Source organism: Dama dama, chromosome 26 (assembly GCF_033118175.1).
Source record: "Dama dama isolate Ldn47 chromosome 26, ASM3311817v1, whole genome shotgun sequence".
Classification (NCBI taxonomy): domain Eukaryota; kingdom Metazoa; phylum Chordata; class Mammalia; order Artiodactyla; family Cervidae; genus Dama; species Dama dama.
This window is the reverse complement of record NC_083706.1, coordinates 48,409,405-48,436,339: the sequence shown is the minus strand read 5'-3', so window position 1 is coordinate 48,436,339 and position 26,935 is coordinate 48,409,405. Positions and strand designations below refer to the sequence as shown.

At 43.1% G+C, this 26,935-nt stretch overlaps 1 protein-coding gene across 1 annotated transcript in view; it reads right to left on the bottom strand.

Moving 5' to 3' along the window:
* The window catches only part of SNX9 (sorting nexin 9), an 87,034-nt gene extending 68,725 nt beyond the window's left edge, over window positions 1-18,309 (bottom strand). The window contains exon 1 of the mRNA XM_061130197.1: window positions 18,175-18,309. Within this exon, the coding sequence (XP_060986180.1) occupies window positions 18,175-18,186 (12 nt within the window). The 5' untranslated portion in view covers window positions 18,187-18,309. The remainder of the gene's footprint in view (window positions 1-18,174) is intronic.
* Window positions 18,310-26,935: the final 8,626 nt, after the last annotated feature.

The following is a 26,935-nucleotide window of genomic DNA, read 5'->3' as shown; positions in this document are numbered from 1 at the left end:
AGAGTCACACAAATGCCAATCAGTGATAGCTTTAAATATCATCACCTAAGCATCTAGCTAAACTAGATGGCACTGTCCTCATCTTAATGATTACTAGCAGACAATTTATGAACGTGTTTACACGGCATACCATCAGACTGGATATCTCAAGATGTTAAAGATTTATTCTGAATTTTTAAATAGAATACTAGGAATTGTTATATGTTTTTAAAATCTCATTTTGGAGGTATACACTGAAATATTTATCATGAGACAGTATGTCTGGAATTTGCTTCAAAATAATCAGGGAGGCAATTATTCTCCAATTAAAAAAATAAATAATCGAGGAAAGGGAAAATGGGACAGGAAGGCTAAAGGAAACAAAATTGGCCAGGAGCTGGTAATTGCTGTGGCTGCCAATACATACATAGGGGGTTTATATACTACTCTTCTTTTGCCTATGTTTGGGATTTTCATAAATAAAAATTTAAAAATAAAGAATTATACCAAACTATTTAGATAGTATCTTAAAAACTCTCAGATGTGAGGTTTTTTTTTTTTTAATTTAAATTTTACTGCCATACATTGACATGAATCAGCCAGATGTGGAGTTTAAGCCCAAATAATATGAAATTTCATTAATATATTGCACACCAGAAAGAAAAAAAAGAATCACAAAAAACAAAAACACACAACGGAACCAGAAAAAGAATAAAGATTTACCGAATCTCAAGCTCCTAGGCAGGGCTGACTCTGTTTCGTCTAAGCCCATGAGAACATTCTGACCCAATTCTCAGTGTACCAGTTGCTTTCTTACACTACTGTTCTCAAAACTGCTGAGGCTTCAGGAAGTTTACATAAGAAACTGCTTTAGCAAGCAGTGATTCCAATTAGAAAAGGAATGAAGTCGGCTGTAATTGGTCATAAATATTTCTACATCTGTTTATAATCTGCCAGTCTGGAGCTATTTTACTTACTCTCTGGGTGAACACCAGTCAAGTCCACAGGATGGTGACAGCCAAACCCACTGTTTCATAGCCCAAAGGGGCACATGGTCTGAGAAGGGTATGCATTTACTTTCAGCATATCCAGGAGAAAAGACAGAACGGAAATTTCAGTAGGTTAGAGATGCTTTAAATTTTCTTTCAAAATTATTTTCAGGCGACGGGATTGGGATAGTCCACACACATATAGAAAAGGGTAATCCCCGGATTCTCCCGTGCACTGATTGGCTTAAGTGGAGCATAGGATTCTCCTAGTATGACTTTAATTAGATAAAGTCAATACAGCTTAGAGAGGGGATCAAGTAAGACCTAAGTCCAATATAAAAGTGAACAAGGCATTAACTCCCTACAGTATGCTTTGGGCTTAATAAAGGCATGCGGCATGCATGCTCAGTCATGTCCGACTCTTGGTGACCCCACGGACTGTAGCCTGCCAGGCTCCTCTGTCCATGGGATCTCCCAGGCAAGAATACTCGAGTGGGTTGCCATTTCCTCCTCCAGGGGATCTTCCCAACTCAGGGATCAAACCTGCATTGGCAGGCAGACTCTGCCCCTGAGCCGCATGGGAAGCCCTCAAAAAGGCAAGCTCAACTGAAAGAGAGAGAAGGAAAGAAGAGAGAGAGAAAGAGTGGCAAGGAGGGAGAGAGAGGAAAAGAGAAAAGTCAGCTAGCTGTTCCTGAAGTGCTGAAAACCCTCCTGTGGTTTCACCTCTCAGAATGCATGCCAAAGCCCTCCTCATCACTCACTCACTCAGCGACCTGAGGGTCTGGGCCACGCCCGCGGCTCAGCTGGCCACGTGACCTCCCGGACCTCTGGGTACACTCTCCTCAAGGGTAATGCCTTTTCCTTTAGAGATGGAAATTTCGAGCCTTCCCTGGGATCTGGACTTGAGGGTCACCTTCCTAGAGGCTTCCTCGGTCACCCCACCCCACACTGTGTGCACACACACGCACATGCTCTCACCACTCAGCAAGTTCTTTTCTCCCAGTTGAATTTTTCTGATTTTTTTTTTTTTTTTAACTGACATCTCCTCCATTAGCATGCAAGGCCCAGGAGAGCGGGGATTTTTTTTGTCTGAGCACAGACACTTAAAAAATTAGTCTCTCTAATGTTGTATTCCTAATGCTCCAACCGTTTCTGGCCCATGGCTGGTACTCAACGATTTACTGAAGGTAATAAAATAACCCAATGATGTACCACATGAGGATCCAATGAGATGTACTATCTGTGAACTTAGTAAACAGATCTGCTAAACACATGCAGTGGTTTTATAACAGACTTTCCAGCAAGGGAAGTCTTTATAATCTCATTCACACTTTTGTTCTCTAAGCCTCTAACATCCTGCCTTGTTTTGTCTTATGTTCACATATGCAAGGTAATTGACTAGAAATAACAAGGTACACCAAGGCAATGGCAAAAAGAATCACCAGCTCTTCTGTCCATGGAATTCTCCAGGCAAGAATGCTGGAGTGGGTTGCCATTTCCCTTCTCCAGGAGATCTTCCCAACCCAGGGATTGAACACAGGTCTCCTGCCTTGCAGGCAGACTCTTCACTGACTCAGCCACCAGGGAAGCCCAAGAATACTGGAAGATTTCCACCTTCAAATTACACCTAACCCTGGGCAAGAGGAGAAGAATGTGAGCTACGGATTACATTATAGCTGAATCTCCCAGTAGGATGGGGACATAAATGGTTGTAAATTATTACAGAGAAATGAAGTTCTGCTTTTTTCCCCTACCTGGATCGTGCAATGGAACTCACACCTGAGTTCCTATTATTACTTGTATGTTACAGATAAGAAAATGAAACATTAAGGAACTTTCCAGAGTAATACAGGTGGATCTGATTGGGATTTGAACCCAGCCTCCCAATCTCTCTGCTGTTCCACCAATACTACAGTGAAATACATAAATTTCACAATCACATAGAACTCATTTTTCATTCACTGCATCTCTAATAGGAGACATGACACAATGTCTCTTCTAAAGATAATATTCAAGGGAAATCAAAGGGCAATAAGCTGTTAGCAATTACCTTTTTATGTACTAGCTAACTTCAATCATAGAGAAATGCCAACAACCTCAAGATCAATTCATTACATATATACATACACACATACATATGGGCTTCCCTGGTGGCTCAGATGGTAAAGAATCTGCCTGCGATGCAGGAGATCTAGGTTCAATCCCTGGGCTGGGAAGATCCCTGGAGAAGGGAATGGCAACCCACTCCAGTATGCCTGCCTGAAGAATCCTATGGACAGATGAGCCTGGAGGGCTACAGTTCATGGGGTTGCAGAGAGTCTGACACGACTGAGCAACTAACACCTTCTTCACTTTCCTGAAAACTCACCAGTTGGGAATCTCTAATCTAGAATAAACTCTAGGTGATGCAAAGCAGGCACATGAACACTCTAAGTATTTTAACTGATCTGCTAGCGTGGAAATCAAAAGGAGCAGATCCGTTTTAACCGTTGGGAGATGCTGTGTCCAAGGCCATTAGGGATTTAGAAGGGGCCGAGTCACAGAAAAAGATTATCTGCAGGGCACATGTTGTTCACTGGACTGCAAAAGTGGCTTATTGTCTAGTCCCAGATAAAACTGAGGTCACAACTAGGCATGCTGGAAATGCAGGCCTTCTTTGACAAGTACTCTGTCCTGCAAGAGCAGTTGCTCTAATAAGGAACTGTTTAAAGGACCTCAAAATAAATGTGTTCTCACTTATTTAACCTCATCTCAAGCAGAGAAATGATCTGTATTATGACTGATGTATGTCGGAGTAATCCACTAGTTTTTATTTTCTCATAAACTTTTTCAAACTGTAGCCTCTTTACCGATATAAACTCAAGTTTTACATTTCCAATGACAGTAAGTGCAGCAGAACAGAGGGAAGGCCTCACTTCCAACCCCAGATTCTGTGCCATCACTGGGCACTGCATGCACTTCCACCACAACAACGAGAACTCTAAACTGAAGAGATTCAAGTGTCTGCTTTCCCTACTAGATTGTAAATTCTTTGAGAGTAGAAAAATGGATGCACCGTTCACTTACAGAATTTATAAGTTCTGGAGAAAGACTGTTGAATGAAATAACAAGTTTTTGATGTCTGGAAGCATACTTAATATATCCCAGAGATACCCCTTGATACTTATGTACAATAACATTCTAATGCTAACCACAGAATATGAAAATCAAATGTATTCCTCCCATAACTAATAGTGTATGTTGTTTATGGACCAGCAAGAAGACTGAATGGTATAAATGCCATTTCACATTATCTGGAAATACAAGGATTTCACAGCATTTTTCTGCACTGTTCATATACATACACGAATTCCTGTTGATGGTGCATAGGCAAGTTGCATGAATGCAGGCTACCTTCTGAAGCAAACTCTTGTGTTCATGCGTGTGGGTCCTAGACCAACTTAATTATCAAACGTAGGTTTTTCTAGTTAGGGACGATATTCTTTGTTTTCTCTGACTTTAAAAACATCTTTATCTCTTTTGAGTCATCGACGTGGACAAACAGAAAAGTTTAATGTGGTGAAATTTAAATTCATCAAAATTAAGTATAGGTGCACATGACCCAAGATTAAAAAACTGTATTTACACAAATATAATCTCAATTACAAAATAATTAAAAAACAGGATCCTCTTACATAGTAATCTCCCCTAGTGAATTAAAAATCATTATCACTATACAACCACTTTGGGAACATATGATACAAAGCAAATAAATCTGGACGGATTACTGTGAACTATAATGATATTCAAAACTGTATGGCATGTTTTCTGGCTAACCAAAAAGCAACAAGAAAAGTAACAACCAGTCACAGTCACTTCACCACCATAATAATCAGAGACTCTAACAGATGAAGCCATTTTGCACAAAACACAAATAACCAATCAGTACAACGCTGAAAAGTTACTGAAAACCACAAATTGATGAGAAGCATAACAGTTTTTGAGAATACCAATTTAAAAATTTTCAGCCTCGTTTGAACTCATCAGATTAGAATCCTTTAAGCAAGAAACACACACTTACTGCACACAGTACGCTAGAGCCCACCTACTTTACGGTCCACAGTTCTGGAGAAGAACCCAGGACAGAACCCGGGTTCTTGCTTGCTTTTTCCATCTTCTGCAACACTGCTTCTCTAAGTGCGGTCCCCAGACCAGCAGCAGCAGCATCACCTTGGAACTGGTGGAAACACATGTTCAGGTCCCACCTCCTGAATCAGGAACTCAGAAATCAAACAGCAATTGCGATCTGAGGAGTTCTCCAGGTGGGGACACTTGTTGAACCATGTGGCTCAGATGGTCAAGAAACTACCTGCGATGCAGGAGACCCGGGTTTGACCCCTGGGGCGGGAAGACCCCCCCTCCCCCCCGAAGAAGGAAAGGACAACCCACTCCAGTATTCCGGCCTGGGAAATCCCACGGACAGAGGGGCCTGGCGGGCTACAGCCCATGGGGTCACAAAGAGTCGGACACGACTGAGTGACTAATACTTTCACTTTCACATTACAGGTGGAGGGCTGTGATGCAGTTCAGATACCACAGCTCTACCATTAATGCCTAAACATGATCACCACTCATAAAATATGTATGCACTTTCGTGAGAGTCCAATTTCTTTCTTAGATGGAAGTTTATTACCATTGCCATCATCTTCTTTACAGGAGAGATTCCTACCGAGTCAGAGAAGAAGGGAGTTTTGGGGAAAATAATTAGAGAACAATCGCATTTTAGAGAACAATCATCTATCACTTTTGTAATATAAACTATAAGAAGAGTATGGGATGTTTTTATTTATCAGAAAGGGGAATGGGCTTTTAAATACTACAGATACCATAGTAAAGATTAGAGAACTCGCATTTTAGAGAACAATCATCTATCACTTTTGTAATATAAACTATAAGAAGAGCATGGGATGTTTTTATTTATCAGAAAGGGGAATGGGTTTTTAAATACTATAGATACTGTAGTAAAGATTAGAACCATCTTAAATATCAGAATTTTCAAAAACAATCCCCATAATTTTTTGCTATCATCATGGCTTTAAATGATTAAGATGGGTCAATCTTATGTAACTACAGATTTCATAGTCTAAAGTCTATTGGTTTCCTAGGTTTTCTGGTTTCAAGAAACTGAATATACTTTACTTAATAGTTGTTAAGAGGAAATGGCAACCCACTCCAGTATTCTTGCTTGGAAAATCCCACGGACAGAGGAGCCTGGCGGGTTATAGTCCATGGGGTCGCAAAGAATGGGACACGACTTAGTGACTGCACACAAATGGCAATCATGAGACAAAGGAAGCCTGACATGTCAACAAAAAGACTAAAATTTTAAATTCAGCTCTTCACTCTCAAATCTTACGAAGGTGGGGAGTGAAGAAACTGCTGCTGACTCACAAAGGAGTCCTTTGAGCTCCTGAGGGAAAGAGTTCAGAGAGGCAGGTAAAACAAGAAGAGCAATTTTCCAAGAACTTCAGGTTCAGTGCTGGTTAGTCAGTGAATTTTTAGCCATTTTTAAAAGTTTAAGAAACATACTTTTTCTCCTTTGGAAGAAGAAAATATGGTGCTTAAGGAAGAAAAATAAATTTTAAGTTTCTATTTGTAATACTGAATGTATTAGCATTTTCCTACTGAAGTGCCACTTACTATGTATAAGCATTAACTGAAAAACTTTTTTTTTATCTTAGCATAATTGAAAACAAATTAACAGAAGGTGGATAAATTTGGAAGTCAGTTTCAGAGGTTCTGGTTAATGACAATAAGTTCTTAAGTTAAAAAAAATTAACTTGTTTTCTTCCTTATTACAAAAAACAATAAATATTCATTACTCAAAATCTTGAGAATACAAACAAGATGAAAAAGAAGTTCTCAAGAGTGAGTTACGTGTATGTGTGCTCAGCTGTGTCTGACTCTTTTGTGATCCCATGGACTGTAGCCCGTCAGGTTCCTCTGTCCATGGAATTTTCCAGGCAAAAATACTGGAGTGGGTTGCCATTTCCGACTCCAGGTATCTTCCCAAGGATCGAACTCGTGTCTTTCATGTCTCCTGCATTGACCGGTGGGTTCTTTACCATTAGCGCCACGTGGAAAGCAAGACTTACTGGCTTGAGAAGCTGCAGAAGCCCCATGTGCAGACAGTATCACTTCCAGGCAAGGCCAGGCCTTCCAGCCTGACGCCCTAGGTGGAGCACAGAACTCAGCACGGAGTTCACTCTACGCTCAGAGGAAGCAGTCGGTGAATGATGACCGTTCCCAGAACAAAGCACATTTTTTGTTTCATTAACTAATGTCTAAAGTTCTGTGTCCCCTTGATTTAAATGTCCCACCTGACACAAACAGATGACTTTTGAATCCTGCCTCTGCAGGTAACACTACTTACTATACGACTCAGTTTTCTGATACTAAAAATAGCTTAGAAAAACTGAGTCATACTGAATAACATCCTCAGGCACTGTATTTACAACACCTAAAAATGAACAAGATGGGCTAAATCTATCATGTGTTTTTGATAATCAGAAGGGGAGGGAAAAAAAAGAAAATACCAATTGGGAAGTGAAATGCCCAGTCTGTTATTTTGATGGTTTAAGGTTTGGTTTCAAGTAAAATGCTTAACACCTCTGCTTTACCACCGTTCTCCCCCCAAAGAACAGATGAACACTCTGTGTGCAGATACTCACTTCCTTCACTTCACAGCCTGTTATAAAAATGTTCTGACTTGGATTTTGTTCTGGCACTCAGGGCAGGCTGATTCCCTGAACTGCCACCAGAGTGAAGTGCTGAATAAAATATTAAAAACTAAAGACAACCCCCTCCCGACACACACACAAATAAATACCTTTTAAAACACAATGCTGAGTCAGCACAAAAGGAAAGGCTCTAGAGAGGTCAGAGGACGTGAGAGCAGAAACCCTGGGAGGAAAGCATGTTGAGACAGGGTTCTGCCCCAGGAGGCTCCTCCAAGCCCTGGGGAGCCAGAGTTTGGGTCTGGCACTACCAGTAAAGAATCCGCCTGCAGACGCAAGAGACATGGGTTCATTTCCTGGGTCGGGAAGATCCTGTGGAGGAGGGCATGGCAACGCATTCCAGGATTCTTGCCTGGAGAATCCCATGGACAGAGGTGCCTGGTGGGCTACAGTCCATGGGGTCACAAAGAGCCAGGCATGACTGAAGCGACTTAACAGCAGCTGGCGCTGCACACTGTCCTGGGGCGGCAGGAAGTGAGACATAAAGGCTCCTGTACTAAACCTGAAACTGGGACCCCCAAAGGACCTCCACAAGAGGGAAAAGGAACCTGCTGTACAAAAGGAAACAGCAAGGAAACGTGTCTTATCTTTGACTGAGAGCAGGGGAATAAGGGAGATTTCCCCTGAGATCTGAGATCCATATTTATGCTATAGAGTAGAGGTGGAAAAACATAAAGCCAGGAAGTTACTGTGACCTCCAGGATGCAGCATCCCTGAGAGACTGGCATAAGCAAAGGCAAATTCTCCGTAGAAGACTGAAACTTCAATTTAGTTATCAAAACCCTTAGGCGAAGTTCCAGGGAAAAGGAGCAACTCACAGAAGAAAATAAAATCACAACCTGCACAAGAAAATCACTGAATTAGACCTCAGGTATCAGAATTAAGAATGGATGCTTTTGGACTGTGGTGTTGGAAAAGACTCTTCAGAGTCCCTTGGACTGCAAGGAGATCCAACCAGTCCATCCTAAAGGAAATCAGTCCTAAATACTCATTGGAAGGACTGATGCGGAAGCTGAAACTCCAATACTCTGGCCATCTGATGGGAAGAAATGACTCACTGGAAAAGACTCTGATGCTGGGAAAGGCTGAAGGCAGGAGGAGAAGGGGACGACGGAGGATGAGATGGTTGGATGGCATCACGCAATGGACATGAATTTGAGTAAACTCTGGGAGTTGGTGATGGACAGGGAGGCCTGGCGTATTGCTGCCCCCGGGGTCGCAAAGAGTCGGACACGACTGAGCGACTGAACTGACTGGCTGATGAGAATTAACAGACACAAACTCTCAATGTGTAATATGCTTAAGAGAAGCTTAAAAATATAAGCAATTAGGGGATATAAAAAATGATCAAGCAGATCTGAAACAGAACCAAACAACATAACTTCTAAAAACAGAACATAATTGAAAAACAAATGGGAAAAAGAACAGATCAGGCCCAATGAAAGGAAGACTAGTAAACAGAAGGCAGGAGTCAGAGAAATCATCTACAGCGAGGCACTAAGAAACACAACAGGTTGGGGCGGCTCATCGGTAAAGAATCCGCCTGCGAGGGCAGGAGACGTGGGTTCGATCCCGGGTGGGGAAGGTCCCCTGGAGAAGGGCACAGCAACCCACTCCAGGATTCCTGCCTGGAGAATCCCATGGGCAGAGGAGCCTGGTGGGCTGCAGTCCATGGAGTCGCAGAGTCGGACACGGCTGAGCCACTGAACAACAGCAAAGAAAGAACAGTAAACTGAAGGCAGGAGTCAGAGAAATCATCCAGATGCGGCTCTAAAACACAACAGGTGAAAGTCAGGAAGCCAGACATCTGTGGGACCTCTTCATGCTAATTAGGGGTCCAGAAAGAGAGAACAGAAAAGAGGCAATATTCCTGAACTATAGTCACTGAATTTTCTACAGCTGCACTCCCCACTGTGCTAGCCAGTAGCCACGTGTGACTATTTAAATGAAAATTTAAAATACAGTTCCTCGGTCACACTAACCACACTTCAAGTTCTCCTGAGCTTTGCGTGGCAGGAGGCTACCACATGGGACTGGACCAATGTAGAACATTTCCATCATCACAGAAAGTTCTACGGTGCTGCACTGTTGCAGAAATACCGAAATACCCATCCTCAGATTCAAGTGACCCAATAAATCCCAAGCTAAAGAAATAAAATCCACACGTGAACCCACTAAGGTGGTACCACAAAATTCTGAAGAAACAGAGAAGGTCTTAAAAACGGGCAGACAGAGGAGTCAGACCATCTATTCAGGAACAATATTAAATGCTGACTTCTGAGCAGTATCTTTGAAATCCAGTAAGAAACTGGAAATAACAGAACTCTGCACCTAGAAAACTATTTTTTAAGCACAAGCCAAAATACATTTTCCCACATGAGAGATTTTTACTGATAACAAACTCTCCCTAATGGAAACTCCAAAGAAGTCACTTTAGGAAAAAGGAAAATTATCCCAGAAACAACTGAAATGTGAAAAGAAATAGTAAGCAAAGATAAAAGTTGATTAAATCTAAGTAAACACTAACTGTATTAAAAAAAAAACAAAAATAACGTCTAATTTGTGGTACAAAAGACAACTAAAACACGAGGCAGCAACAAAGCGTGCTGAGAGAGATGCCTGCAGCCAGGCCTCTTGAGGTCTCTGTGATTCCGGAGCAGGGTAATGAAACTGAGTACTATTTTAAGGCAGAAATAGTAACATAAATGTTTATGACATACACACATGAAAAAACTGACATACAAGAATACCTCCTTTTATTTGCTTTGCATTATTGCACTGTTCGGATATTTTGCTTTTTACCAATTGAAGGTCTCTGGCATTAGCCTGGTACCAACCCACAATAGATATGACCTAAACCAAATCCCTTACAATTATACAATGGAAGTGAGAAATAGATTCAAGGGATTAGATCTGATAGAGTGACTAAAGAAATATGGACAGAGGTTCATGACATTGTACAGGAGGCAGGGATCAAGACTATCCCCAAGAAAAAGAAATGCAAAAAGGCAAAATGGTTGTCTGAGGAGGCCTTACATATAGCTGTGAAAAGAAGAGAAGCGAAAGGAAAAGGAGAAAAGGAAAGATACACCCTTTCAATGCAGAGTTTCAAAGAATAGCAAGGGGAGATAAGAAAGCCTTCCTTAGTGATCAATGCAAAGAAATAGAGGAAAACAATAGAATGGGAAAGACTAGACATCTCTTTAAGAAAATTAGAGATACCAAGGGAACATTTCTGGAGAAGGCAATGGCACCCCACTTCAGTACTCTGGCCTGGAAAATCCCATGGACGGAGGAGCCTGGTAGGCTGCAGTCCATGGGGTCGCTAAGAGTCAGACACGACTGAGCGACTTCACTTTCACTTTTCACTTTCATGCATTGGAGAAGGAAATGGCAACCCACTCCAGTGTTCTTGCCTGGAGAATCCCAGAGACGGGGGAGCCTGGTGGGTTGCCGTCTATGGGGTCGCACACAGTTGGACACACTGACGCAACTTAGCAGCAGCAGGGAACATTTCATGCAAAGATGGGCACAATAAAGGACAGAAATGGTATAGATCTAACAGAAGCAGAAGATATTAAGAGGTGGCAGGAATACACAGAAGAACTGTACAAAAAAGATCTTCACGACCCAGATAATCACAATGGTGTGATCACCAACGTAGAGCCAGACATCCTGGAATGTGACATCAAGTGGGCCTTAGGAAGCATCACTACAAGCAAAGCTAGTGGAAGTGATGGAATTCCAGTTGAGCTATTTCAAATCCTAAAAGATGATGCTGTAAAAGTGCTGCACTCAATAGGCCAGCAAATTGGGAAAACTTAGCACTGGCCACAGGACTGAAAAAGGTCAGTTTTCATTCCAATCCCAAAGAAAAGCAATGCCAAAGAATGCTCAAACTACCGCACAATTGCACTCATCTAGCATGCTAGCAAAGTAATGCTCAAAATTCTCCAAGCCAGGCTTCAACAGTGCATGAACCGTGAACTTCTAGACGTTCAAGCTGGATTTAGAAAAGGCAGAGGAGGCAGAGATCAAATTGCCAACATCCGCTGGATCATTAAAAAAGTAACAGAGTTCCAGAAAAACATCTACTTCTGCTTTACTGACTATGCCAAAGCCTTTCTGTGGATCACAATAAACTGTGGAAAATTCTTCAAGAGATGGGAATACCAGACGACCTGAACTGCCTACTGAGAAATCTGTATGCAGGACAAGCAGCAGCAGTTAGAACTGGACATGGAACAACAGACTGGTTCCAAACTGGGAAAGGAGTACGTCACCCTACTTATATAACTTATATGCAGAGTACATCATGAGAAACACTGGGCTGGATGAAGCATAAGCTGGAACCAAGATTGCCAGGAGAAATATCAATAACCTCATATATGCAGATGACACCACCCTTATGGCAGAAAGTGAAGAAGAACTAAAGAGCCTCTTGATCAAAGTGAAAGAAGAGAGTGAAAAAGTTGGCTTAAAGCTCAACATTCAGAAAGCAAAGATCATGGCATCCAGTCCCATCACTTCATGGCAAATAGATGGGGAAACAGTGGAAACAGTGGCTGACTTTATTTTTCTGGACTCCAAAATCACCGCAGATGATGACTGCAGCCATGAAATCAAAAGACGCTTGCTCCTTGGAAGAAAAGCTATGACCAACTTAGACAGCATATTGAAAAGCAGAAACATCACTTTGCCAACAAAGGTCCATCTAGTCAAGGCTATGATTTTTCCAGTAGTCCTCTATGGATGTGAGAGTTGGACTATAAAGAAAGCTGAGCGCCAAAGAATTGATGCTTTTGAACTGTGGTGTTGGAGAAGACTCTTGAGAGTCCCTTGGACCGCAAGAAGATTCAACCAGTCAATCCTAAATGAAATCAGTCCTGAATATTCATTGGAAGGACTGATGCTGAAGCTGAAACTCCAATACTCTGGTCACCTGATGGGAAGAAATGACTCACTGGAAAAGACCCTGATGCTGGGAAAGATTGAAGGTGGCAGGAGAAGGGGATGACAGAGGATGAGATGGTTGGATGGCATCACTGAGTTAATGGACATGAGTTTGAGTAAACTCCGGGAGTTGGTGATGGACAGGGAGGCCTGGCATTCTGCAGTTCATGGGGTTGCAAAGAGTCGGACATGGCTGAAGGGCTGAACTGAACCCACAATATCTCCAAGGTATGGGAGCAAACCTTCTGAAGGTAAGGAACAAACCTTCTAAAAAGTTGAGGGGCTGGGGGGAGTCCTCAGTCAATCTGTATATGGTAGCCAGAAATCCAAACACAGAATAAACTCAAATAAGGCAAACAAAACCCTCTAGCCACAAAGATTGCCAAACGAGATGAAAAGGTAAGATTCAGCTGCGGGCTTTTATGTATCAGGAAAATATTTATCAAAAGAAAGCCAGTGAAATCATTAACTTCAGAAAAAATCACCTTTAAGAAAAAATGCATTATAAAAAGGGTCACTTCCTAATAATAAAAGGTTCAATTTATCTGGAAGATAATATTAATCCTAACCTTAAGAGAAAATTTCAAATCCACCATTTTAGCATCTCTGTCAAGTAGACAAAAGACATTAGATACAACAGATTAAGTAGAATTAGTGAGGATACAGATGGGAACAGCATAGTTAACAAGTATGTATGGACATATATAGAAAATACATTTATATACATCGATTAGGGAATATATATATTCTTTTTACGCACAGGTATAACATTTACAAAACCCGACTATACCCTACGTATAAAGTTAGCATCAGCAAATTTTCAGGTATGGTTATCAGTATCAATCAGATTCCCTGATCATGATGAAATTAAGTTTGAAATCATTAACAAAATGATAAATAGAAAAGCCTTATACTTTTGGAAACCAGACATTTCTAACAATTCACAGGTTAAAGATATCTCTTTTTAAAATCTCAAAAGTGTGAAGTTTGTTTCAATTACCTTAAAGTATAAGAATAAATTTCTCATGTAATAATTAGTAAAAACTGATTTCTTTTATTTAAAAGACATGGCCAATACCTAAGCTGTAGATAAGTATTTTCCATTGTGCATGCATACTTTTAAAAATTTGTTACTAAAATGCACAACTGAAAGGAAAAAAGTTTACAGGTGGAGATAAATCATTTTAATAGCCACTTATCTCACTGGAAAAATCTTTTTGCTCTTTCAAACTGGAGAGGGAGGAATGGAGACAAGAAAATTCAACATTCATTCGTGGAATAACAGTTTACTAAAAGCCTGGTCTGTGCCTGATACAGAAGATACACAGATGAGCAAACACACAGTCCAGCCTCCAGGGGCTGACAGCACCCTAAAGGAGCAGTGGGCAGAGAAACACATGTAAAACGCCTGTCTGGACGAATGAGGTGACCCTGGTATGGGTCGGGGAGATCAGAAAGCTTTCTGTAGTAATGCTTTGAGCTGAGATATAATGTGTAAAAGGAGGCAGATAAGTGAGAAGGCCAGAGAACAGCATTCCAGAAAGGAGGGACAGCATGTGCAAAGGTACAAAGTTCCGGTGGGCAATCAAACTAAAACTGCAATTAAAATTTCAGATGGATGGTCAACATAAAAGCAGGGTACAGCAGAAATTCTGCAAAATTTTTATGCTTTCTCAGCTGTTCCTTCTTTAAAAAGAAATTGGTTGATGTTCCTACAGTCATGGAATTTTTCTGCGACTATACAAATACTGTCTAGATACTCTATTTATGAAGACATTTTAAAATACAGTACTGTCATGCAAAACTGAATGGTTACCATTTTCCATACTGTTTAAAAAAAAACTATCACAAACAACTAAATCTTTAAGACCCTTTCGAAAGCTATTTCTACTCTCTTCTTCAATAAACTTCTACAGTAAACAGGTTTTTGCTTAGGAGAGACTACAAAGTATGCTTTCTAAACTCTTCTCACTAATATATATCATGTAACAGTCCTGAGCAATACCGGTAATTTCAATATTACACCCTCACTCCATTCAACAAAACAAGCACTATAACAAATATACAACTTCAGATACTGGAGATGGAAAGAAAAACTAAAAACAAAACTGAAAAAAAAAAAAACCCCCGAAAACAGGGATTCTTCAAATTTGGTTCTAATGATTACTCCTAAAAGTGTAGCTCAGCAGTAAAGAATCCGCCTGGAATGCAGGAGAGGCAAGTTTGATCCCTGGGTCAGGAAGGTCCCCTGGAGAAGGAAATGGCAACTCATTCCAGTATTCTTGCCTGTAGAATTCCATGGACAGAGAGGAGTCTGGCAGGCTACAGCCTATGGGGTCGCAAAGAGTTGGACACAACTTAGCGACTAAACATATAACAACATAAAAGGTGTCTACATAAGCACAAAAGGATTCAGATTAGTTCCAAAGGCTAACTGTGACATGGAAATTACAGCTAAATTACACAGCTATGGACTAACTTCCATTAACTATTTCATGTCTCTTTTGCTATATCCCAGCAGAAGAAAAAGAGAGAAAAAGAATTTCTTTCCCTTAAATAATTTATTCCTAAGTCCACCATATGACTATGTAAAAATATAACCTGGAGTTCCTAGAAGTACAGGCTACACACTCATATTAGCCTTTTGTTGTATTTATTAAATGTGACAAGATGGGGACTCAAGGTGAATTCAACATTCTGAATAATGATTAGAAACAAGAACAGATCATTTCTTTCAAGTGTGCAGTTACTGATTAATTTTCTTTGGCAGTTAAGAACTAGCTAATTCAAGTTTTTCTTCTAAAAGATAATTTCTTTCTATTGTGAATATACCAGTGTAGTTTTCTAAAAAGCACGATAGTTTAAAGATGACTTATCTTCACGAAAACATATAAGAGCATTACATCAGAAAATTATATCTGAAGACAACTGAAGGCATTTTCTGACACTACCTAAAATATCCACATATTGTGTTCATTTCTCATCACTTAATGCTTGTGGCAGGAACCTGAATGCCATCTGATACAATTTTTTAAAAGTCAGACAGTATTACTTACTGAAAAGTATATTCTTATTCACTCTTACTAAAAAGTTAACCTAACCAATTAAAATTAAAGAAAGGAAAGGAAAACCCTCAAACTACTCAGATGCTGGTAATGGTATGGATGGAAGGGAGTGGGAAACAAAATTTGGGAACAATTAAAAAAAGAAACTTTGGTTTGATGTAAGAATCACCAGGAAGTAGGAAAACCGAGGAAGACTCCTATATAAGTGCTTCTCCTTTTTTTTGAAACCAGAAGTGGTTTGTCACAATGTAAACATGGAAAGGAGTACCATGTGGAATAGTGATTAGAAAGGTGAAAGAAACGAACTCAGGATGACTGTTACCTGCCTTCAGTGGCGAAGGCAATAAAGTAGGAAGTGTTTACCCATGCTTTAAGGCTTGTGCTTTGTGAGGACATACACAATTCAAGTTTAGCACAAAAACTATTCTAATTTTACGGAAAAATACCCACTCCAGTATTCTTGCCTGGAAAATTCCATGGACAGAGGAGCCTGACAGGCTACAGTCCTGGGGTTGCAAACAGTAGGGCACAACTGAGCATACAAGAGCATGCAAGTTCAGGTTTAAGTACCAAATAAAATTTTCATTATATATACCAGCACTAGTTGCTAAGCTGAGTCCCACTGAATGGACAGTCTAATATGGGCCAGTAGATCTGGGTGCAAAATAGCAAAACACTGACCATCAAAGGAATAGATATCTACCATAAACAGCTTTTAAGGTTGTAAGATGAGCACAAAGTAAAACGTGTAATTGGTAATTTAAATGTTTGGCAACAAACCTCAAAATCAAATTTCCTTAGAAATATTTGATCTAAGTTTTGTTTCTAAAAAGATCAACATGAAATAATGTATGTTAAAAAGGTAGCAAAGTTCTATCACATCTAAGGAAACCAAGATAGAGTCTGAAGTGAATTTAAAATTGCTCAGTCGTGTCCGACTCTGCGACTCCATGGACTATACAGTCCATGGAATTCTCCAGGCCAGAATACTGGAGTGGGTAACCTTTCCCTTCTCCAGCGATCTTCCCAACAAAGGGATTGAACCCAGTTCTCCCGCATTGCAGGCAGATTCTTTACCAGCTGAGCCACCAGGGAAGACAGCGCTTAGCCAATAATATATTAACAAGAAAGTAATTATTTCAGTAACAGCAGGCAACAGGTTCCCTGGAGAAGAATCTCCATCAAAAACAAAAAACACACTGCACCTAGACAGTAACAGAACACAAAACTTCACAGACTGAAATATGAATATGATCTTCGAAAGGGGTTTTAAACTTATCAGTTTTCTAAGTTTTCTCTATCAAAACCAAAAACCCAACAGCAACAAATCTAAGGCTTTCACCAACCCAAGAAGTGAGGTTTCAAAAATAAACACGGTAGAGGGTTCTGATGTTAATAAAAGGGACATTACTAAAACTATTTCCAAAATCAAACAAAAAGTCAACTCAAACCCCACCCCTGGCTCCTGGATGGGAACGTGGCTTTCCCATTTCAGTGGCCAAAGAGAACGAAACGCTCCAGCCCCAGGGAGCTGGAGGAGGAAGGTGGCGAAGGGTGAACGGTAATTTCGCCGACAATACTGTAAAATAAGCAAACCACCGCTCCTGGCCAATTAACCAAGCGCGAGTCAAAGTTCCACCACGTAATTCGGGCCTGGACCTTTTTTTTTTTTTTTTTTAAGCAAACAAGGTAATTGAAAGCAGCCTCTTGGTATTATATTCATGCTGGAAATAACATTCAAATCGAAAAGGTAGCAAAACAAAAGAGGAAAAAAAAAAAAAAAAAAAACACAAGAAAATTGAGGGAAGTGGAAGCGCGCGGGACGTTTCACTGGCGTTTTTTTCCCCTCCTCAGGAGCCTTGACTCTCTGGCCTGCATTTTAAATTCCCAGTCGGGCTGGGCGCGGGTCGGACCCCCGAAAGCGGCCCGCGGCGCCGGGGGGGGTCCCACCCTCTACGGAGGGAGGAGGGAACGCTGCTCCCGCGGCGGCGGCCGGACGCGCGGAGCGGCGGAGAGTGGACTCCACTCGGGACCGAGTCGGGGGCTCTCCCGGCAGGCAGGCGGGCGGGCGGCTCCTCGGGGCGGGCGCCGGGGAGCTGCGGGAACTTTCCCTCCCTCTCGCCCGGCCGCGGCCCACACGCTCAGGCGCAAACTTTGCAGACGGCGCTGCGAGCGGCCGGAGTCCCGCCCCGCGCCCCCCAGCCGAGCCCCCGCGCGCCCCGGCCCCGGCCCCGGCCCCGGCCCCTCGTCCGCCCCGCTTGCCCCGAGCCCGGCAGGGGCCGGGTGGGCCCCGGCGCGACCCCTCGGCCTCCCCGGCGGCGCTGCCGCCCGCGCCCCCCCCGGCCGCGACCCTCCCCCGCGCCGCCGCAGGGCCGAGCGGCCGGCCCGGGGCCTGGGCCGCGCTCCCCTCACCTTGGTGGCCATGGCGGGCGGATCTCCCCCCCGCCCTCGGCCCGGGACGGTCGGCTCCTCTCCCGCGCCGCGGCTATCGGCCCCAGGCGGCCGGACGAAAGCGAGGGCGGCGGCGGCGGCGGCTACGGCTGGGCCCCGGCGCGGCGGCGGCGGCGGCTCCGCCCCGGCCCCGAGTCTCGGCTCTGGGCGACTCCAGCCGCCGCCCCGCTCCTCCAGTTCCTGAAACTCCCCGGCTGCGCGGCCCCCGCCCCCGCCGGCCGAGCCTCCCATCTACCGCGGCGTGCGCGGCGCGGCCGGCGGAAGCGCGCCCGGTGCTCTCGGCCGGCCCGGCCTCCTCTCCCACTTTCCACCCCCGCCCGGAGCCTTCGCCTCGGGCCGCGCCGCCGGCGCCCTTTGTCGCAGAGCTTGGGGCCGCGTCCCCCGAGCGGCGGCCGGGGTCGGGCCGGATCACGGTCCCCCCACCCACCGACCGCGTCCCGCCTGGCCGCCCGCCGTGGGGACGGTGGACGGGAGTGAGGGACACGCTTATGAGGAGCGCCTGCCGGGGGAGCCGAGTCCCGAGCGGCCCTTCAGCCGGTCACCGCGACTGAAGTGTTTCGCTGTGGAGATACAACAGCGTCCCCCTGGACGGGCTCGAGTCGCGGACGGGATCTTTGTCCCGCGTCGGCGTGGCTGTGGGGCCGGTCGTGCTCGGGGCTAAGTGAAATGAGTGTGGAGAACGCAGCCGGCACGGATCGGAGCAATGGCTTCCAGGTCCACTTGGCCCTTCACGGAAGACCCGCCGCCCGCCTGGAGCTGCCGGCGGGCTGTGGTCCGGGGCCCGGAGCTTCTGGGCTTTCGTTCTGAGGCGTCCCGTTAACTTCCTTCTGGACTCCCCATAAATTAAAAAAAACTCCTCCGGGCCCCAGAGGTTTGGGAGAGACCCAACAGGTTTCCCGAAATAGGAATTTTAGAAGCCTTAAAAATTTCCATGTTTCTTGTCAAAACATTTTTCTTCAGAGTTGGATGTGTGGCCTTTGTTATCAATAATAAATGAATTAATTAAATTGAATAGCAAGATTTTCACTCAAGTACGAGAGATGTGACTGAAAGACATCTCTTGATGGAAATATTATTGCAGTGCATTTTATTTTATCACGGGGATATGTACCTCATAAAAGAGGCAACTATCAGAAATCATCTTCAAGCGAGGAAAGCGGTACAGTTCATGTCAAATTTTGTCCTCTCGAAAATATTCTATTTGATCTCTAGAAATTTAACTGGTCACCTTCTACAAAGAGGTGTTAAATGGATAGGGTACTAAAGCGTTTTCTGTGAATTTTTGTGTGGGCTACAGCTATTATCATCATGTTTGTTAGTCGCTCAGTCACGTCCAACTTGTTGGGACCCCATGGACTGTGGCCCACCAGGCTCCTCTGCCCATCCTGGAGCAGCCTGCCAGTTCCTCCTCCAGGGGGATGTCCCAACCCGGGGATTGAACCCACATCTCCTGCATTGCTGGCAGATTCTTTACCACTGAGCCACTAGGGAAGCTCAGGTGGCCCAAGTGAGAAAGAACCTGCCTACCAGTGCAGGAGAGGTAAGAGAGGAAGGTTCCATCCCTGGGTGGGGAAGATCCCATGAGGAGGGAATGGCAACCCACCCCAGTATTCTTGCCTGGAGAATTTCATGGACAGAGGAGCCTGGTGGGCTTCAGTCCATGGGGTCTCAAAGAGTCAGACACCACTGAGAGGCTTAACACAAGCAACTAAGACCCCATATGCCATGCACAGCTTGGCCAAAAAAAAAGGGGATTAATGATAAAAGTAAAAGGAACATTATGTATAGTACAATCCATTTGTGTTAAAAGAAAAAAATGAAAATAGGTTGTATATGCCTAGGAAATTGCTGAGAAGATTCACTAGAGGCTATTGTTAGAATTTTTGAATATGTATGTGTGTTGCTTTATCTTAAAAAATTTTCATTTTAAATATTTATTTTTATTTATTTGTCTATGCTGGGTCTACTTCTATTGTGAGATGTGGGATCTTTAGTTGCAACATGCAAGCTCTTGGTTGCAGCATTTAGGATCTAGTTCCCTGACTAGGGATTGAACCTGAGTGCCCTGCATTGGGAGCATGGAGTCTTAACCACTCAGCCAACCAGGGAAGTCCCAAAGCAAGTTTACATTTTAACAAACAACTAAATAAATCCCTTGGCTAAGCACACAGTAATGTGTAGAGAAGTCAGGATTTGAACTTGGATAATACTGTAAGTAATGAATTTTCCTTATTCTTTCCAATTTGTAAACTGGCTACAGCACCCTGCAGCAGTTCAGCAATGCATATTTTGATAAGAAGGTGCAAAGTGAGGGTCCCTCCTGTGACTGTGCGTTTCTGCATGCTTATTTGGCAAGTTCTGGATACCCAGTCATCCTGGGCACGTAGCACCAAGAAAGCAAGCAGATCAGAGTCCAAGCATTCCCTACTTGGACAAGGTCTCTAAGCCTGGCTTCATTTTTAGAAAAAAACCCAGTTGACAACCAAACTCAGGATGACAAATGCAAATTAGTACAAATGTTTAAATAAAGGTGAAGTCACTACCTGTGTTATTGAGGTGGGCATTAATTTATAGAGCCTGGAAGAGTAGTCATTGACAATCCTCACCTGATGTCCAGCTCCATCTCACACTGCCCGCCCCAGGCTCTGCTTCAACCACACTGGCCTCCCACATCCTCCTGAATCCTGATCTTTACATTCCGTTTTGGTGGAGAGGGCCAGGACTGGCTATGGGGCACATGAACTGTGTCGTCTCACAGGGCCTCGTCCTTCCTTTAATGGTCTGCTTTTGCCATCTTTAAATTCTTAATAGTTTTGAACAGGGGGCTTCACATTTTCGTTTCGCACTGGGACTCTCAAGTTATGTTGTTGTTATTGATTCTTTGAAATACCCACCAACCACCCCTCCTCCTCCTCCACACCCACACACCCACTAACCTCCCACTCATCCTTCAGAGCTGCCCAGAACCCTTGCAACAGACAGTTTGTCGAGGATATCTTCCCTGTTCCCAGTCTAAGTCAAGTTCTGTTGATACAAAATTTCATGTACTGGTTTCCTTGCCTGTGGAAACAACAGCTTGTCATTCATTTGCCTGCCTTTCTCATCAGACTATTAGTTCGGGAGAGGAAGCCCTGTGCCCCTGTCTTGCACCTGCCTCTAGCATCACGCCAAGCTCAGAATAAGTCCCTGCTAATACTTTGTGAAATGAATGAGTAAATGAATGGATGAGAGTTTTTGGAAATACAAATTAAGCAATATATTCAACATTTAATGGCATTTGCCTGAGTTTGCTTGCTTGAAAGAATTCTGTGGACCATGTTTGAAAACCACCATCTCTATCATCACCTAAGTTAATGTGACATATTGCACAATACAAATTTTCTCAATGTTTTATTAATAATATCTTATTTTTTTCAAAAATATCTTCAGAACTGTTATTCCTCTATGACAATGTTTTATGAGGTAATGTTGATTTTGACTGGTATAATTGGAAATGAAAATGTTCAACCTGGCAGTATTTATTGGTACCCAATTTATCAATAAAAATGCAATAAGTAAACACTTAATTACGTTTATGATAATATGCTTTAGATACTCCTTAGTGTGACTTATCTTTTTTGTTAGCCACAACTAGAGGAATGCAGGATCTTAGTTTCCAGCCAGGGATGGAACCCGTGCCCCCTGCAGTGGAAGTCAACCGCTGGACCTCCAAGGAAGTCTGTAGTGTGACTTAAGATTGAAGTGCACATCTCCTTTGTACTTTCTAGTTATTGGTTGGCTTTTATTTGTTCTGGATATAATTACCACGTACATGAACTGATAAAATGGTAATCCTCTCATTTATGGGTGTAAAACTGAGACCGGCGTAGTTAAATGACCTATCCGTGGCCATGAATTAAGCCAGAGCAGAGACTAGAGCCTAATTCTCTTATCACAGTCTCCAAAATGTGTCATTTTCAAATTAAAAATATTTTAGGTAAGAGGTTTCGAGGGCATTTGGTGATGGTCAAGACAATCACAGCTATGGGAATTCCCTGGCGGTCCAGTGGTTAGGATTCCACGCTTCCAGGGCAGGGAGCACCGGGTTGGATCCCTGATGTTCACTTCCCAACCCCACCTCCCACCCCCGACTAAAGAAAAAGACAGTTACCGCTGAAAACAGGACAAGGGCTTCTGTGCTGAGCTGTGCTAGGAGCCACTCACCCACACGAGAAGGACAGAGGAAGCATGGCGTCCTTTCCTCTGGTCTCATGGAGTCCAGCTGCCCAGTGGAACAGGGGCGTCTCCCAAACTGGAAGGTTGACTTCACTCTATAGAGCTCTAGGCAGAGTTGGGAAGTAGCAGGTTTCCTCTTCTGCTTCCCTTAATCACCCATTCATCGCGCTTTCCTCCCTTCCTTCCCCTTCCTTCCTAGACAAGCTTCCTTGGAGGTGGTTCCTCCCATCCTGGCCCTCAGATCCCAGAGCCCTGGCATTGAGCCTAACACATACCAAGTTCAGTTATTTCCTTTATTCCCATTGATGAGAACGCAATTGATTAGTTAAGAAATTTGATTTGCATCTGCAGATACTTTTAGTTATAACTAGCTTCCACCTTCAGAAGAGAAAAGAGCTGTAGTTGGAGCAACAGAGCTGCTCCCTCTGGGCTTTGCACTCTCTTTTTCACGCCCGAGAAGAGGCAGTGATAAGGATTCCTGGGAAGTCTGCGCTCCTGACATGGCTGGTGGCGATGGGAAAAGAATGACCATTAATGCTTGCCCTGGGTTTGTTCGGTAATGGTTGTACATTATGACTGTACTCTTAGGACATTAAACCACTTTTGTTTTAACTGCAGAAATTAATATTAGCTTCCTTGTTGCAGTTCAGGAACTCTCAAACTCATTTTCTCACAATGAAATGATTGTTTTTAAAATTTGTCTTTCCAAAACTTGGAAGTTCCTTAGATACAACTATGATGATTCAGCAAAACACACAGTCCCCACTCTACTTCCCTGTTCTCTCTTTTTTCCTTCTTTCTTCCTAATGAGCCCAGATTTTGCTGTTAACAGATCTGGATTCTGTTGCTTACACACCATGTGACTTTCAGTACCTTACTTCTCTCATTCTCAGTTTCCTGAACTACAAAATGAGTATAATAATAGTACCCTCTACATGGGTTTGTTCTGTGGGTTAAACTGGTTAGTGAGCTTGTAGGACTTAGCAGAATAAGCACTCAGGAAACATCAGTATAATTCTTCTTGTTTCATTCTTTAGTCAAAATAAGGTTGTCCTTATGTTCTAATAGGCTTCCCTGGTGGCTCAGTTGGTAAAGAATCTGTCTGCAATGCGGGAGACCTGGGTTTGATCCCTGGGTCAGGAAGATCCCCTGGAGGAGGGCATGGCAACCCACTCCAGTATTCTTGCTTGCAGAATCCCACGGACAGAGGAGCCTGGCAGGCTACAGTCCGTGGGGTCCCAAAGAGTCGGACACAACTGAAGTGACTTCCTTTCGTGTTACAGTCGCTCAGAGCACAGCTAAGAGATAGGTCATGTGGCAAGAGAATGTTGCCTGCCCTTCCACTGAACAAGGAATGTTGCCACCATCAAGCCAGCAGCTGCTGCTCCCCAGTCCTCAGTGGTGCACCCTGAGGGGAATTCAGGATAGGGAACAATAGGAAGCATTCTATGCTCTGCACAAGGGCCCAAGGTAGTTAAGACACATATCTAAGGAATAATTTCAACGAGCCCAGACTGTTTTTTTAAAAAATTACTTATTTATTTATGGCGGGGCTGGGTCTTCACTGCTGTGCGGGCTCTCTCTTCTTGCAGAGCATGGGCTCTAGATGCTTGGACTCCAGTAGTTGTGGTGCCTGGGCTTGGTTGCTCTGTGCCATGTGAAATCTTCCCGGGCCAGGGATCGAACCCGTGAACCCTGTGTTGGCAGGCAGATTCTCAATCACTGGACCACCAGGGAAGTCCAAGACCAGATTCATGCATTTCCCCATACATAGAAAAGCACTAAAATCATTAACTTAAGATGTCTGGTATTTGTGATTAGCAGTCATCTTTTTTCCCCCCAGTAATCTTTTGATGTTTAACTACACTTTTTCCAGCAAAAACTCATATATATCCTTGTTACCAAACTCAAGCCCAGTTGCTTGCCATTCAAAAATCAATACTTGAGGGGCAAATGTTGGGAGAAAAGAAAGTTATTTTTAACTTTCCTGTTTCTCTGGTAACCTGGGGAGAAGGCAGACTCATATCCCCCAAAAACCAACTCTGAAGATTCTGCTGAGCCATGAAAGTTTTTAAAGGGGAAAGTGAAGTGAAAATGAAGGTGTGAGTTGCTCAGTCGTGTCAAGCTCTTTGCAACCCACTTAACTATAGCCTGCCAGGTTCCTCTGTCCATGAAATTCTCCAGGCAAGAATACTCGAGTGGCTTGCTGCTGGGGTCCATCCCTAGCAGGATCCAGGGGGTACCCTCAGGATGAACGGCGTCAGCGAGAGATAGAAGACACGTGAGACCAGCCTTGATAGGGCCAAGTCTGGGAGGGAGAGAGAGGGAGAGAGGGAGAGAGGGAGAGGGAGAGGGAGAGGGAGAGAATGAATGACCACACGGGGGTGTTTACAGGGTCTGGCAGAGTCTGGCAATGCTTTATTTTTTACCATAGCTTTTATACCCTAAGTACATTTCTAAGGGGAAGATAGTTTAACATTATGTCAGCTTGTCCTTCACAAAACCAGGGTGTTTTCTGCATACTTCTTTGTTTATGAGGGTCTTGTACATTATCTTCTGGCCTTGGGGCCTATTAACATAGCAAGTCAGGTGAATGTAAACCTATTTTCTGTTTCTCTGGTGACCTTAACTGAAAGGTAGCAGTCTCATAGGGCAACAGTACAGAGTAGAAGTATAACCTTGTTAACACAAAAATTAATCCTTCTGCAGAAGTTGTCAGTTGCATTTATCTAAGAAGTTTACCCCACACTGACTCTGCGACTTTGGTGAGGCAGCTTCTGCCTAGCACTCCTGGCTGACAATTAACAACCATCTCATTGTTACCACACTAGGGCTAAGTTCTTATTTCTCTAGATCTTTAACTATATTAACAGTGGTTTCTATAAGACAACCTTAGCACATTAAAAGCAAAACACACAGCAAGCAAAACACAGCAAGCAAACATCAACTCAATAAACACTTTTATAATAATTTTTTCTTATATTTTCTAATAAAACTCCTTCACCCCTCAAAAATGCTCTATGTCTATTAGGGCTTTTATATAATCAGGTTCTTTATGCTATTTTATGATTAGAATATTATAAGCAATCATGCATATTAGTACCAAAGGCATAAATGCATTTGGCTAACAAACTACCAGCAAAGGAGTTTAAATTAAAACACTCCTTTCACCCTAAATAATCTCATAAAATACCACCACCCAAAAAACTTATAAAGTTCTAAATTGATTCTTATTTGGAAAGAAATCTGGGAAGGCCTTCTGCCTATGTTACAGAAATTAGGGAGTAGTCTATTAAAGCAAGCATCAGAAGAACAGATACCATCTTTAAGTTGAGCGCCGGGGGCAGCTTTGGGGCAGCTTTTCGGAATCCCTGAAAACCTGATCCGCCTTGCCTGTCAGGCTTTCTCCCCATGACCTTGTCAAGGGTGGGATCTCGTGAGCTAGCCTCTTCAAAATCCTTGAAAACCTGATCCGCCTTACCCGTCAGGTTTTCTCCCTCATGACCTTGTCATGGGTGGGATCTCGTGTGCCGGCTCCCGGCAGCTTGCCATTTCCTTCTCCAGGGAATCTTCCCGACTCAGGGATTGAACCTGGTACCCTGAATTGCATGAGTCACCAGAGAAATCCTTTTAAGCCCTTTTAAAGGGGAAGTCATCTTGATCACCAAGGTAGGTGATCAAGTGAAATGATTGTAGTCATCTCTCACTGCATGCAGGCTTGTGGACTTATGATCTTCAGATGCTATCTTGTTCCCACAATCTTTTTGAGAGATTACTGAAGGGGAAGCTAGAGGAGAGAACTGGTCATCTGTTAATTACTTATTCTTTATTTCTATTTCTTTGATCTACGGAAGGAACCAACAGGTTAGGCAAATATTGTATGATCAAAAGATTTGAAAAGTGTGTTTAGGCTAGAGATGAGCAGAACCCAGGGGGTGCCTGGCTTAAGGTTAGTTACAGTATAGCTGTCAACTTAAAAAATATTCAAAACCTAAACATTGAGAGTTATATTTTATTCAGTGGGAAGTTTTAGGACATGAAGCCCTGGTGATAGCATCTCAAGTGACTTTGAGAGAACTGCTCTGAGGATGTGAAGGGAGGAGTCAGGTTATACAGAAGTTTTGCAACAAAGGCTGGTAGTCTGAACATCAAAAGATTATTGTTAATTAAAAATATCAGATATCCCAAGTAAAGGAATTTAGCTCTTTCCTATGTATGGGAAGATGGAAGAGTCTGGGCTCACTGAAATTTCTTTTTTTTTTTAAATTTATTTATTTTTTAATATATATATATATTTTCCATTTATTTTTATTAGATGGAGGTTAATTACTTTACAATATTGTAGTGGTTTTTGCCGTACATTGACATGAATCAGCCATGGATTTACATGTGGTCCCCATCCTGAACCCCCCTCCCACCTCCCTCCCCATCCCATCCCTCTGGGTCATCCCAGTGCACCAGCCCCGAGCACTTGTCTCTTATACATCTCAGAATGTGTTTTTTACAT